Source organism: Cebus imitator, unplaced genomic scaffold (assembly GCF_001604975.1).
Source record: "Cebus imitator isolate Cc_AM_T3 unplaced genomic scaffold, Cebus_imitator-1.0 Scaffold6, whole genome shotgun sequence".
Lineage (NCBI taxonomy): Eukaryota > Metazoa > Chordata > Mammalia > Primates > Cebidae > Cebus > Cebus imitator.
Window position 1 is genome coordinate 12922259 of NW_016107321.1, and position 15970 is coordinate 12938228.

At 38.5% G+C, this 15970-nt stretch overlaps 1 protein-coding gene across 2 annotated transcripts in view; it reads right to left on the bottom strand.

Annotated features, from left to right (window-relative positions):
- Nucleotides 1-15970, bottom strand: part of ESR1 (estrogen receptor 1) — a 383841-nt gene that overhangs the window by 232590 nt on the left and 135281 nt on the right. For both annotated transcript variants that reach the window (XM_037742173.1, XM_017537594.2), the window contains one exon: nucleotides 5756-5946. In XM_037742173.1, coding sequence (XP_037598101.1) covers nucleotides 5756-5946 — 191 coding nt within the window. The remainder of the gene's footprint in view (nucleotides 1-5755; nucleotides 5947-15970) is intronic.

Consider the following 15970-nt stretch of genomic DNA (forward strand, 5'->3'; position numbering starts at 1 on the left):
TCTCTCTCTCTCTCTCTCTCTCTCTCTCTCCATAGGGTATTCTCTTTCTCTGTGTCTGTGTCTTCTTCTTCTAAGGATATCAGTCACATTAGATTAAGGACCCATATACTGGAATACATACTGGAAGTATACTGTAGTTTACACCACAGTATAACTTCATCTTAACTAATTACACCTGCAATGATATTGTTTCCAAATAAGATCACATTCTGAAGCACTGAGGGTTATGACTTCAACATATCTTTCTGGGAGACACAATTCAGCCTGTACCAGGTATATATACGATTCCCTCAGCAACTGGGTGGAAAAAGAAGGATGAAGAAGAAAAAGAAGCAGAGATTGAAGACAAGACCCTGGAGAATGTCCACTTCAGAGAGCTGAAGAGCAAAACAAATGGAGAGAACAATAAGCCCTGGGTTCTTCCAAGGCTGACTTACTCAATTTCTCAATACTATTTCACATTTCTGGAATTCTCTTCCAAACTACCATTTATCTGCATGCTTATATCAAATGTACCACTTGTATTAACACTTCTCTTATCAGCCTAACCCAGTGATATTTCTTCCTTCTCTGCGAGCCTCCAGCAGTTTTTATCTATCATGATTTTGATCCTTTGCCATATTCAACTATTTAGTAGGAATGCATCCAACATGAATAAATGCACTGGAGCTATAGCAACAAACAATGCTGACCAGAAGTCAGCTGTCACTGAGTTTACATCCAAGTTTGGGTGGACAGACAATAATCAAATTAATAAATAGGAAAACTTCATAAAAATTTGAGAGCTGTAAAGAGAAATAGGAGTAGGATTACTCATGGAAGGGGGAGAAGGTCTCTCTGAAAAAGTGACTTTGGGCAGAGTCTGAATGACAAGAAACTAGCCAAGTAAAGGTCTGGATATTCCAAGCAAAGGGAAAAAGGAAACCACATGTGCTGAGATCCTGAGAAAGGAACACGTTGGTGTGTTCAGGGAATAGCAAAAAAAAAAAAAAAAAGGTCAGTGTGACTGGAGTATAGTGAATGGGGGAGAAGGAACCAGGAGTGAGAATATGTCGAATGTTTTCACCTGCAGAACAAAACTTTTTTTCCTGAGAATAAGATCTACACTGAGAGTTATAAACTCGAGACCACAGGATCTGATTAATATATCTAAAAGATCTCTCCCACTGTTACCTAGAAACTGAACTGTAGAAGAGCAAGTGTGGAAATAAAGAGACCAAAGGGTTAGGATCTCAGTTGTATCTCTGAAAAGATAAAACAGTTAGGAGATGGGAGAGCAGCCTCCACCTCTACCCCATTCTCTAAACTTTTCCAGACATAGGTGCATACATCAAGCCAGGAGGTGACCAGACACAAATGTGACAATAAATGTAAGAACTAATTCATTTTGAGTGAACAAGAGTGAGTCCCCAAGCCCAAAAGAACTAAGATCTCTTTTAACAGAGTCCTACAAAACAGATGAAGACAGCTAAATGGGCATGAGTTCTTTAGCAAGTTTAAGTCCCTGCTGACCAGCCGCAGCTGTTAAAGGAGCTATCCAGGGTGCTGGACTGTGTCACCCTGAAGCTTTCTAAGGCCAGATAGATCAGGCTCTGTTATACTTGTAGGACCTAAGGTCCCCACTGCATTGACCCACAACCAGACTCTACCCTGATACCACTGTCTTCCTGGTCAAAGATAACCTGTAAGTCAATACCTGCCTGGGACACGTTTGTCTGACTGAATGATGAGCAGCTTCTGTTGGCATCTTATAGAAAGAATATAAAATGGCAACATAGCTAGTGGAGTATAGGTAGGCCTGGGCCCCCTCTGTGCCACATGACCTTCCGAAATAATAATGAGAGAGAAGCAGTGAGCTCAGTGGAGTCCTTTTTCCTTGAAATTATATTCAAAGATAGTATCTGGCTGCTGAAGCTGCAACCAGATCTGCTTACATAACTCATCCCAGAGTCTCTGTCTAAAAAGCATCTTAAGGAACACTACTTCTATGCCTGCAATGATTAATAAATTCATAAAATATCCAATTTCGCCCCTTCTGATTTAAATAGCATCCTTCACTTTGCTTTTTAAAAAGAATGTGTTTCACTGGAGGCCATTACTCAATCTCTTAAGTAATCAAGTTTGTACACTAAGTAGTGGATGAAAATTTGTATGCTTTCAAGCCAAACACTTTACCTCTTCAACCAAAACACTTAGAACATGAGAATAATCTGACGTACACTCATTTCTAGCTCTCTTCTTAAGTAACAAAGAAAACAGGGAGAGCTGCTGCATCTTCAGAACTTCCCACCTACGTGTCAGATCCTTCACCATCCTTAAATGTGTTTGAGGGGCAGTGTGATTTATAAAGAGTCACAGACAATTTCAGCAAAAACTTTTTAGTTCCAAGTTATCAAGACTATGATGAGAAAGCAGAACTAGAAGCCCTTAAACTTGCTCTGGTATTTTCCTTTTATACATACACACAAATAAATCAAATACAGGGAAACACCTTTAAAGTAAAGAGGGAATCAATTACTTAGTTTTTACACAGCCTAGGATTAAATCCATGGCCCAGAAATGTCTTTGTCGAACAGTACATTAATTTTGTTCATTTTTATGCCCAAAATTCCCTGCACTCTGCCTTTCCTCCTGGTTTTCACTTGTGGACTCACTCACATGGCTGGACATGTATTCCCTCCTTCTTCATCATGCTTCCTTGACACACTCTCCAGACTTAATCAGGAAACCTCTGAGAGCCAGACTCAGCCACCAGCAGGACTGAGTGAAGTTTGGATCTTCCAAACTATGAGATGCTGCCTTCACCTCTATCTTGGCACTGTCATCAAATTGCTGGTTTATTGCTCTGTATGCCCCTTTACCTCACAAGTTCTGTGAGGGTAGCGACCAGGCTTCTCTATCATTGCATTTCCAGGGTTTTGCACAGGGGTTTGTTAGTAAAGCTAGTCAATGACTAAATGAAGGAATGGAGAACTGAATAATTTTAAAGTTCTTCCCTAAATCTTAAAGTTAATAACTCTGCCTTATTTCTAGGCTTCTTCCAGAACTTTGGACTCAATATTCATCACATTTTAAAAACCTAAGATAAGTAACTTCACACTATGATAACGTAAGAAGTTTCTGAAACCAAGTGGGAATTGCATTTTTAAAAGCTACAGTTTTAATGTAGTTCTACTTGCTGGTCTGCATATACAAGATGGAGATAAGAGATATATGTATATATTTTTAACTATCAAAGAGTAAGCAGAATTTTTTCAAAATATTTGAACTTGAGATAGTGCCATAGCAATGAAATATCTCACATTGTATTCATTGATTTTTATAAATATATTTTTCTTCTTTTTTTTTCTGTTCTTAATGCTTAATGACAATAGTAAATGTTATGGGATTTTATACAATCATATCCTAAACACTGAACAAAAATGATGCAAAGAATTTGTGAGAATATTGCCATTGTTTCTTGGAGGAAGATTATTTCCACTTTCCATCTTAATAATTTTACATTTATAACTGATATTCTCACTTCTTATGTTCCTCTATTGTTTTCCTTATCTTTGTCATACAGGTAGCACTTTATCAATACTGACTTACTTTCTGATTGTATGATGAGAACAAGTACATTTACTTCCCCAAATACATTTCCTAAATAAATTCTAAATTTTGTGGGATTATGGATTATGTCTTACACTTTTTATTTATCTCAGAACATCTAATCAGGTATAGAGTATGTTCTCAGTAAAATGTGAATAATCAAAACTTCAGGTTTAAAAACCCTCTTTTCCCTTTCCATAAATAATGGTATTTACATCAGATAAATAAACATTAAATCAGGTAACAGTAAATTATGGCCCATGGGCCAGGGCTAATTCGTTACCTATCAAAAAACTCTATCTTATTAAAATAAAGTTTTACTAGCTCATAATCACTTCCATGTGTTTACAGGGTCTCCTTACAGGCTACAATCCAGTTAAGTAGCTGCAACAGAGACTGAATTACCTGGAAAGCCTAAAATATTATTACCTGGCCCTTTACAGACACACTTTTCAACGACCAATCCAAATCATTTATACTGATGAGGAAATAGTCTAAGATCAATCTGTCCAGTTGTGCAGTTAAACCTATCTACTAACCATAACTCTGCCAGTGCTCTTTCACTGCCAGATTAAATGCTTGGTGAAAACAATGGTATTTTAGATTATATAAAATCAAATAAACAATAAGACCACAAATTAAGAGAGTTGTAAAAAGACATCTAAGGGCTTATACCAACCTAGATCAAAATATAAATGTCATTTTTGTGAATTAAAATAGGATCATCTAATAAAATTAAATAGTCTGTGTGCATATATATATTTATTTACATATGTTTAGCAGATGAATAATAAATATATTAACCTACATTTAGAATTTACACACACACACACACACACACACACACACACACAGATTACTATTGACAATGTCATTAATTTTATAAAAATACCAACAAAAAAATCCATGTCTTATAGCAGAGTTGTAAAAGATGTTAAAAGCAATGTGTCAAAGAAAATGCTTTTAAAATGGACCATGTTGACTTCACATGCTACTCAGTTAAGATATGAACAGCTTTAAAAAAAAAAAAAAAAAAAGTCTCACTGGCAATGGAAGGAAAAATAAATACTATGTACCATTCCCCAGCTTTTGTCTCATATTAGGGCAGGAAAGAGCTATCACAGAAAGTCTATGAGAATCATTTCTTCGATCAGTGGTTATTAACTTAGCAGACTCTGGTTTTCAACAAGTTACTTAAATCTGGATTTTTGTAGAAGGAATCACATGAAAACTCCATCAGAAATATACTTAGTATTTATATACTAACCTTCACCTAAGCTGAAAAGGTAAAGAATAACAAGAGAGAACAATATCCCACACTTAAGATAAAAAATGAATTCAGTTAGCCTAAACTGCTGTCAGATCTCTCTGTTCCTGTCAGATAAAGGATATTTACCACAGGTATTTTAGGTATTAAAAATGATTAGTGTTTCCCGGGGGTATGTTATTATAATACAACAATAGAGACACTTCTGGAGTAGAAATAAAGTATAGCTGGCAGTATATTAGCTACAATTGGTAAACTATAGACAAGAAAAGGATGGAGGTAGGCAGGAAAATGTAATGCTACAGGGAGATATTAATAACTGTTTGGTAAAGATGATACATCCCCCATTACAAGACATCAGCCACTGGGTCAGCTCATAGCAAAATGTCCTGTCATCCATTGAGACAAGAAAGAAATGGAAGAGAGGAAGAGGAGAACAAGCTAACCTAGAACAAAAGAGAATATTTCCCTGGACAAGGCCAGAATAGAGAGATAATTATGCATGGACAATGAACAGCATACACCAGATCATACAGGCAAAGTTGTCTACCAAACATGAATGTCCATCTGCCATCCCCCAATCAAGGCATACACACATTTCTTTTGTCCTTAGAGATCCAGCTAGTGGCATTCCTCTGTAGAGTTGCTCAAGACTGTTTGAGTCTTGCCAGAGGAAGGAAGCAGAATTACCCAGCCTCAGCTGCCCTGGCACGTGTCAACTCCTCCTCCTGAGATCCTGTCTCTTCTCCACACTTCCATGAAAGATACTACTGGCACCTACTAGGTATTCATGTTTTGGACAAATGGCTGATTCTATGTCTTCCTTCCTCAGTCGCTTTGGCTCTTAGGATCTGCTCGTGGGATCAAAAATAGAAGTCGTTTTCAACACACTATTACCTTGAATACTTCTCTTGAAGAAGGCCTTGCAGCCCTCACAGGACCAGACTCCATAATGGTAGCCTGAAGCATAGTCATTGCACACTGCACAGTAGCGAGTCTCCTTGGCAGATTCCATAGCCATACTTCCCTTGTCATTGGTACTGGCCAATCTCTCTCTGCCACCCTGGCGACGATTATCTGAATTTGGCCTGGGGGGAAAAAAACAGTAAATCCATTAACATTAGAAAAGCAAAACATGCACTCTCTGGGAGATGCAGCAGATCCACTTTATCCTGACATTTTGAAATAATGAATCATAATGTAAGCTAATCTTTCATTACCTCTTGCCGTCTGTTGCAGCAAAAGGTGTTGCCTATTATATTAACCTTGAGGGGAAATCGTTTATTGCAAACTTGATTTAAAAACATACTACCTGCACCAGAATATATTACCCAGAAAAATGGCAAAATGAAATTAGCTGGTTTCTAATAGACTTAACGTTTTTGCAGGAATTTACAATTATTTCAGAACCATTTAGGGACCAATGCTCACTCCAACTCTAGACCACGTGCAGGGTCTTTAGGAAACAGAGACAAAGCATAAAATGGGTGGGGCATTTGGAACTCAGGCGAACTGATGAGCCACACAGAACACATGTCAAAAAATAACAATTCAAATTTTTATGTCATTGCCACATAACCCTGGATATCAGTTTTCATAACTTAATCTGTAATTTGAAAATACTGTTCTTCAATATTCAAAACTCCTTTTTAGGAACACATAGAGACTGAGCACAGTGATTCATGCCTAGAATCCCAGGACTTTGGGAGGCTGAAGCAGGAGAATTGCTTAAGGCCTGGAGTTTGAGACCAGCCTCCACAATATAGCAAGACTCCATCTCTATAAAAGTGCTTTAAAAAAAATAGGTGAGAACTGTAGTCCTAGCTACTTGGAAGGCTAAGGTGGAAGGATCACTTGAGCCCAGAATGTCGAGGCTTCTGTAGGCTGTGATCATGCCACTGCACTCCAAACTGTGTGACACAGAGAGACAATCAGAGGAACACAGGAAAAAAATATGTAGAAAGAGAGACAATCAAAGGAACACAGAAAGGGAACTGAAAATTAACAGTAAGGAAATTCTACGAAAACCAAGAAAATAAGGAAGTAAAATGCTTTAAGAAAAAACCTAAAAAGAAATGCAGAAAGAGAGATAATAAGAGGAACACAGAAAAGAAACTGAAAATGAACAGTAAGAAAATTCTAGGAAAACCAAAAAAATAAGGAAGTAAAATGCCTTAAGAAAATAAAAGCCTTATGGAGAGAATGATCAATAATACCAAATGGGGCAGAGACATTCAATAAAGCAAAGACTGGTTAAGTGAATTTAGATCTGACAAAGCAGACTCTTAGCAAGGAGTTTCCATAGACAGGCATAGGCAGAAGCCAAAATCTAACAGATGGAAACTAAGGAGATGAAAATGAGGAAAGGCCATTCCTTTGAGAACTTGGAGGAGAATAGGAAAAGATACAGCTAAGGTGGCAGCTAAAGAATATAAGACCCAAGAAGATGAATTGTTTAGAATGAAGAGACTTGAGAAGGCCTCATGTAGACTGAAGGGAATGGGCCAGTAGAGAAGGAACGTTGAAAGCACAAAGAGGAAGATAAAAGAATAAAGCCAAGAAGGAAACTAGAGCAGCCAGGATTAAAAACATAGGTAAAAGAAACTGCCTAATGAAGACACCTTGAAGAAGACTGGAAGGAAGAAGGTAAGGAAAGTAGAGAAGGATGAGTTTTCATCTCTCACCTGACCAGGCATAGGGGTAGATGTCATGTTGGTCCAAGACTTGCTAGGCATGTGCAATCAAATAAAGGTGGGATAAGAGCCCAGCACAGTGCCTGGTATATAGCTGGTACTCCATAATATATTTAAATGAATGGAGAGAGTGTTCAAAGTTGTATAAGAAAGACAGGTGGGCAGATATTGAAAATATAGATGGAGTGAATGTTCCTATGAAATTTTCAAAAGAATCGAAATCCTAAGATGAGCTAAAGTCAACTGATGATAACACATCCAGGGTCTCTTGGCAAAGGAAGCTCATGCTTCCTGCTTCCATTCCCCACCCAAACACCCAGACCATACTCACTTTCACTGGTCCTCCCCTTCACAAGGCCTGTCTTTCCTTTTAGCCCAAATTGTATAACCTTTCCCTGCCTCCTCATTCATTATGATGGTTCACAATTTTGTAGTAGTGGTTCTCAAACGACATTTGCCATAATATTCATAAAATATTGGCTCCTTGGGTTGAATACGTCTGACTTTGCCAATTTTTTCCATTCTAAATAACTTTGTTCTGAGGTTGGCAGCCTCAAATAGGAATTCTTTATTTTTTAATGTTCTTTAGAGAGCACTGGCTCGCAGTTTTCAATTCCAGTTCGTATTCTGTTACCCATTCTTTCCATTTCACCACTATACCGTTGAGCCTGCCCCCATCAACCTCAAATCTTTTTATTGTTTGTTTACTAATATCTTATTCATGACTCAAGTCAGTAGGAAACAGCTATGAATATTTAACTGTAGAAGCTTAGTGCCTTTGGAGGTGGGAGTATTTAGCAAGTATGAAATTGACAGATTCAATGTATTGTAAGCCTTATTAATTGTTGGCATCTAGCTCAGTGCCCAGCACATAGCAGGCATTCAATACAAGTCTGTTGAATGAATGAAGGAATGAGTGAATGAACAGAATATGCATGGCCAGAAATTCCAGTGTGTCAAGTATCTACCCACCCATCCCTACATAATAAAATACTATATTTTTTAAATTGTGGTAAGATATACATAACACAAAATTCACCATCAGAACCATGTTTAAATGTTCATCTATTCAGTAGTGTTAGATATACTCACATCGTTATGCAACCAATCTTTAGAACATTTTCATTCCACAAAACTGAAACTCCACACCCATTAAACACTCCATACCCATTAAACAGTAATTCCCCATTTTCTCCTTCCCCAACCCCCTAGCGGTCACCATTCTACTTTTGTTCTCTGTGAATTTGATATTTCTAGATACCTCATTAAGTGGAACCCTACAGTATTTCTCCTTTTGTGTCTGGCATATTTCACTTAGGACAATGTCCTGAAGGTCCATGGTGTGACTAACATTCCCTCATCTGTACATACTACACAGATGATTTATCCATTCATCCATCTATAGACCTCTGGATTGCTACTACCTTGTGGCTATTGTGAATAATGCTGTTATAACTATAGGTATACAAATATTTCTTCAAGACTCAAATTTTTAATCCTTTTAGAGATACACCCAGAAGTAGAATTACTGGACCATATGAAAATTCTATTTTGATTTTTTGAGGAATCACCAGTGTTTTCTACAGTGGCTGCACCATTTTGCATTCTCATCAACAAGGCACAAGGTTTCTATTTTTTCTGTATCCTCTCCAACACTTACTCTTTTCTTTTTTTAATATGGTAGCCATCCTAATGAGTGTGAGGGGAATATTGCATTCTTATGTCACCTTTTCTGTGAATGCCTCTCTTACCAGCCACTCCTAATCCCCATAAATTTGAAATAACATCCCTGTTCTGAACTCCCTAGTAGAATTTCTTACTTCTCTTCTGCTACTTACAATGATATCCTTCAATTGATTAATTCTCATTTCTGTTACTATCTACAAAGTTCCTTGTGTCTTATTCATCTTTAAAATGTCATACGCTTAGAGTACAGTGCCTAATCTGGAATAGGGATTCAGTAATATTGATATCAAATAAATTAATCAATAACTGAATCAATGAATTTATAGTTTTCACAATATAAATAGAATATGTAAATTTTTTATAAATATTGGTAAAAGATTTAATAGCGAGAGCCCATTTTCCTCAGAAATAGCAAAGATGTACACTGTTAGCAAAATGCCATTCATTTACATTTTATCTCTAAGATGATCCCGAGATTACTGAAAATCAACTGTAGACTTTGGGCATGCAAATAGAAGGCATCTAAAGAAGACAGGGAAACCATACAGGCTGTATTCATCACTACCTATAAAACAACTTTTTTAGTCAACTTAGAAATCCATATATAAGCATTGTCACTTATCATTTTGGCTCAGACTTACACTATAAAGACTCTCAAAATACTATCAAAGAAAAAGAAGAATATAAACTAGATCAAGCTAAAAGGCAACTGGGATCTTCATCTAGGCTGCAAGACCCTGTGGCACATTGAAATAATATTCGTATTGAGTATCCATCAGACTATGTCTGTTAACATAACTTCCTCTAGACAGAGAGCCGTGTCCTCAGAATACAAACTAACGCAGTCCCACCATGGGCAGCAGGAAGGAATAGACTAGGAGGTGTCCATGTTTGGGCTCAAACCTGGCTATAAGGGTGGGTCAGGCAACAACCTGGGCTTCTCTGATTAGTCCCAGCAGATGGGCCTAGGAACAGGTCCCCCACCTCATCTCTTCCTGCTGCTCTCTACCTGGCCTTGGCCCACTGCACCTGTCAAAGACCTGGCATTTCTAGCCTCACAGCTCTTTAGTAGAAAGTGCCTATACCATGTCTAAGTCCATCCTTCTTCTTCTTCCTCAGCCCCAAAGGCCCTTTTTTTCCCTTGTTATCATAGTACCAAAATGAATGTCTCTTGCTGGGCACATTGGCACATGCCTGCAGTCCCAGCTACAACAGGAGGCTGGGGCAGGAGAACCTCCTGAGCCCAGGTGTTCAAGGATGCAGTGAGCTATGATTATACCACTGCATTCCAGCCTGGGAGACAGAGACCCTGTCTCTAAAAAATATATGAAATATATTTTTAAAATTTATTTAAAAGACTCTTATTTTCTTTTTTTAAAAGACTCAAAATGTTTCAGGGTCTGCCTTCCTAAGGGGAGACCTCACAAATCTTAACCTTTATTATAAGTAAAGGTTCATCTATTTCTTTAGCAAAATTACTAAGATACCTCCTTTTTTGTAACATTCTTATCTTTTTCTCATTTAATTGTCACCAAACCTTTACTGTTTCTCATCTTGAAACTCTATACCCATTAAACACTTCATACCCATTAAATAGTAATTCCCCATTTCCCCATTTTCTCCTTCCCCAACCCCCTAATACTCAGACAGGCACTTTCACTTAATTCGCAGTTAGGAAGTTGACTGGTTTACCAAGCAACACATTAAGACATCAGATGTCCTTCAACCTAACAGATGCCTGTAAAGATTCTCCGGAAAGAAGTCGAGCTGAAGCTTGAGTGAGAAATGAATGCATCAATGACAATGCATTGCAACCATGAAGCAACCAGCGTGACTAAGGAACAAAAGAACAACAGAGAAAAGGATGTCCAGAAGCATGAGAGATGATATAAAAAAAAAAAACACAGTATCACTGCATCTATGGAAACAGGAAACTTAACTGCCTTGATCTAGTTCTATTTTCTTTACATCAATTGACTACTAAATATTTCCAAGTACTGATATTACATATTCAGCATAATTAAGAGGGATGTCTGAAGGTATTCATATTGGGTCCAGAAGTAGACTCTCTTGAACCAAGTAAAAACAGAGCATAATAAAAACCGTTGGCCAATAAAATTTTCATTAATCAAGGAAAAGTTTAAACCTCAGTGTAATCAAATACTGTTGTTTTTCCAACCATAAATAATGACACCAGCTATCCAAAAGGATTATTCTCCTGATTAGCCAAGTAGTTTTAAAAATTTAAGAGGCCTTGGTTTTTAAAGGAAATATTTTTGTAAAGCCAAATTAAAAGAACCAACAGATGTCCAGTCCCTAGAAATGTGGCTTAATTCAGTTCTAGTGTGATAACTTCATAAGGCTCCCTCACCAAATCAAGTCCCCAAAGCTATGTGCATTCAAAATTTCCTATCTTGTTTATTATGGCACTTACCACAATTTCCAATCCTATATTTGGGTGATTATTGACAAGTATATGTTGCCCTAGTAAACAGTAAACTCCAAGAAGGTAAGAATCATGTCTCATTTGCTCCCAATTTTAACAAACAGACAGTAGGTCCTTGATATGGTTTGGATGTTTCCCCACCTAAATCTCATGATGAGATTATGCAGCTCCCATAATTCCCATGTGTCCTAGGACAGACCTGGTGGGAGGTAATTGAACCATGGTGGCAGGTTTTTTTCTGTGCTGTTCTCATGATAGTGCATAAGTTTCACGAGATCTGATGGTTTTATAAAGGGCAGTTCCCCTGCACACAATCTCTAGCCTGCCACCATGGAAAACATGACTTTGCTCCTCCTTTGCCTTCCACCATGATTGTGAGGCCTCCCCAGCTATGTGGAACTGGGAGTCCATTAAATCTCTTTTTCTTTATAAATTACCCAGTCTCGGGTATATCTTTATTAGCAGCATGAGAAAGACTAATAGAGTCCTCAATAAATATTTGCTAAATGTATCTCCTCCATCTAACCCATTACCAAATTTCATCAATTATTTCTTCAAAACACTCTGCCTATCCTTCTTTGAATGCCTTGTGTTTTCATCTGCATTTCAGAGATCAGTGATACTCCACATCTGAATTACTAGAATTACTCTCCTGCCTCCAATCACTCCTCAAACTAATCCTGCAAGCCACTGCCCAAAGAACTGTCATAAAGTACAACATTCTTCTTTAAATACCTTGTCATTTTATGTATCTGTGACCACTACCTTTTGTTGAATCATAAACCTGTTTGAGACTATATCAAAAACACTAAAACTATGTTTTCCAGAAAATACACATAAAACTCTCAAACTTCTGCCTATATTCTGGGAGTGATAAACCAGGAAACTCAAGTTTAAAAAAAAAAATCATCATTATATAGAATTAAGTTCAAATTCTTGAATTCCTTGCACCAATTAGTACTGGTCTTTTTGTAGCTCCCTAAGCAAAATGTTATCGAATTTACCTCTGAGAAATTGTTCACACCACACTCGCACACACACACATTGCGTCTCTACTGGAAAACCAAGCTCTAGTTCCACACAATTTATACAACGTATCCTAAGTATTACAGATTACAAGGATTCAACTTTGCATCTTAGTTCACGTAATACCTTCCCCACATCTCATGACATCTAGTTAGACACTAGCGTCTACGTCTGGCAACCACTCCACTTCCATTTCCTTTGCAGCATTTTCTCTCTCCAGCAGGCTCCTAAACACCAGTGTTCCTCAGGGCTCTGCCTTCACCCCTCTGCCATTCTCAGGTGATATTTTCTCTTTGTGGAATCTCAGCCACATCCAACTGCCTTCCCACACCCCTCCCCTGGACTTCAGACGTATGTGCTAAATACCCACTCTGCACCTCTACATGAACAAAGAAACCTCAAACTCAATGCATGCAAAACTAAAATAAACATCTTTCCCAGAAAGCCTGCTCCTACTCCTGCACTCTAATTTTTGCCCTATGTTCCACCAGAGGTATTCCAGCATCTTGTTCCCTGTGCCAAGAGCATCCTTCCTCTCTTCTGAAAAATTTCTGTTTATCCTCCTGTTCTCAGCTTAAACTTCATTTCCTCCAGGAAGCTTTGCTGGCTCCTGGGGTTAGGTTACAGATCTCGAACTCTCCCTATTATAGCAGAGACTTTTTCACTCCCCTAACTCAAAGCCTTCAGCAGCTTCCCACCACATAAGGGATAAAGCTCAAGTACTTCTGTAGCTTGGAAGGCACAGCATGACCTTCACCCTCATCTGCACCTTCACCTCGTCTCCCCACACTCCTTCCCTTGCTCCCTAGGTTCCAGGTGCTACCACAGCTACTCCACAAACATATCCAGGACCTCCCTTTCTCAGTGCCTTCTCCCTGCCTGGCTTTCTTATGGAGTTCTAAACGAGTCTATTACTCTCCATCCTCATACACTGGTTTGTTTTCTTTATGGCATGCACCACTCCCCAATGTCAAGCCAAGCCAGATTTTAATGTGTTTACTTATTGTCTGTCTTCCCCAGTGAAATGTAAGCTTCATTTCCTCCAGCACCTTGAGGAGAGCTTGGCATAGAAATAATTGTTGAATTAACAAGTGCATAAATAAACGATTGATGCAATGGGCAAATCCATCGCAGTGCTCTTCTCTGCCTTACTTATACCATAACCTCCACGGTGGCAGGGATTGTGGTGACCTCACTTTCCATGGTCTCCCAGCTTATCCTTAGCGTCTGATACACAGTTGTATGATTAATAAATATTTGCTATCTGAGTGAGTGTATGGGCACGGTGAGTCCTCTGCCAATCCTCCCAACTCCATGCCTGCCACACCCCCACATTGCAAACCTGTCGTCCCACACTGCAGCAAGAGCCAGGCAGGGTTCTACCATGCAAAATGGACCCCTACTCACAGTCCTTCATGTCTCCTCCACAGCTACCCTAAGGTTTCAGAATCTTCTTTAGGTGGTGGGCCCCAGAAAAGTAGCTTTAGCTTTAGTTACAGACTCACGGATTTCACTTATAATCTTAGGACATTCACAGGTCTCTTGAAGTCCATGAATGCCCCACCCAAAAGACTTCAGAGTAAGACCCACTGGCCTACAGGATAAATGCAATCTCCTTGGCATCCGCCCACTGTGACCTGGCCGTTGTCTGCCTCCCCAGCCCTACCCTTCTCTGTAATCGTTCATTTTATGTGTCACCCTGCCCTGACCGAGTTAATACATCTCTTGCCTTCACCCACACTCCTTTCTATGTTGGTCAAAAGGCAAAAACCTCCTGAGTGAAAATTACTCCTTCTCAGGTAGCAGGCAAAAAGAAAGTTAATTGTTTCTCAGAAGAATTCGCATATGCCCCTAGAGCATCATGTATAGAACTATTCTGGTGTCCTTCTCATCATCATATAACTACATGGCCACTGTGCATTTCCAGAAAAGAGATCCTATTGTAGTCATCGTTGCTTCTCAGTTTCCACCACGATACTAACAATAGCAGCCATTCAACAGATGGTTGTGGAATGACTAAAATTCTGTGTTCCATATTGTATGCCTTGCCTTCCCAACTAAGCTTTTCAAGAGTATGGATACTGTATTATAAGTATTTATATAACACCCACACATGGAGAAACATAAAGCACCTGGAATCGCACTTTTCAGACAGAAAATACCCAGTAAATACCTAATGAATAAATTAATCAACAGAGAATTAAGAACAATTTTGCAAGAAGCTTAGCTGAGACAGTTGCTCTGACAGAAGAATGTATACGGGTAATGAGAAGCCAGTTAGTGATGCTTATATGTGTGCCAACACCTGAGTCCATCTGAATATGGTCTCTTGTTTGCCTCTCTCTGCTTTAAATATCAGTATGGATGGACAGAAGCTGGAGGCAGTCTGTGTCTGTGACCAGAACATACCTCCTGGGTATTTCTAATTGCTATGCAATTTTGTATTTATTTATTTTTGTATCTATTTATTTTCCATAAAAGTAAATGTATGTTCTTAAAAAGAATTGACAAGAAGGACTCTACCTAAAATGATGGAGTCTGGGGAGGAAAATCCTGATTCTTCTTTTTAGAAAAGCTCAAGGTAAATGAGTCCTGGGCCAGGTTTGAGCAATGCCCTAAACCATGTGGTAGCTGTGTTGTGGGGTAGGCAGGTTAAAAACTGTTTCCTGCATGACAAAATAGGTCCTCCCAACTTTTTACAAATTACTCTAGCTCCTTTATACCGTTTACCTGAAAACTTAATATATCTGTCTCTTATCTCATATTATCCATTTGGTAATATAATATTTATTTAATTTTATTTGTAATCATTGTGTCTTTTAGTTAATAAACCAAGGCAGGTAAGGCTCATCCCTAAAAAGCACAGAAGATAATTTCTTCCAAAAAATAACTGGCAATATATGCAGTTCAGAGAAGCTCCACAAAATTATCTAGGGAGAAGGTTATGGCTGCTATTTCAGCTTCTGCACAAAGATTAGACCACAACTTAGAATTCTGGAAAACCCAGCATGACCCTTGGTCTAATAAAGTAAAAGGGGCTGGCCAAGCAGGTGAGCAGATTTTCACATTAAATTGATGGTTGTGGCAGGCACTATTTTAAGCGTCTTACATGGATTAATTCATTTAACCCTTGAAAGTACTCTAAGCAGTACTATTACAACACCAGTTGTTTTAGAAATAGTAACCAAGGTAACCAAGGTACAGAGGGATTAGGCCACTCACCAAAGTTGTACAATCAGAAAACAGAGAGTCAAAGACCCA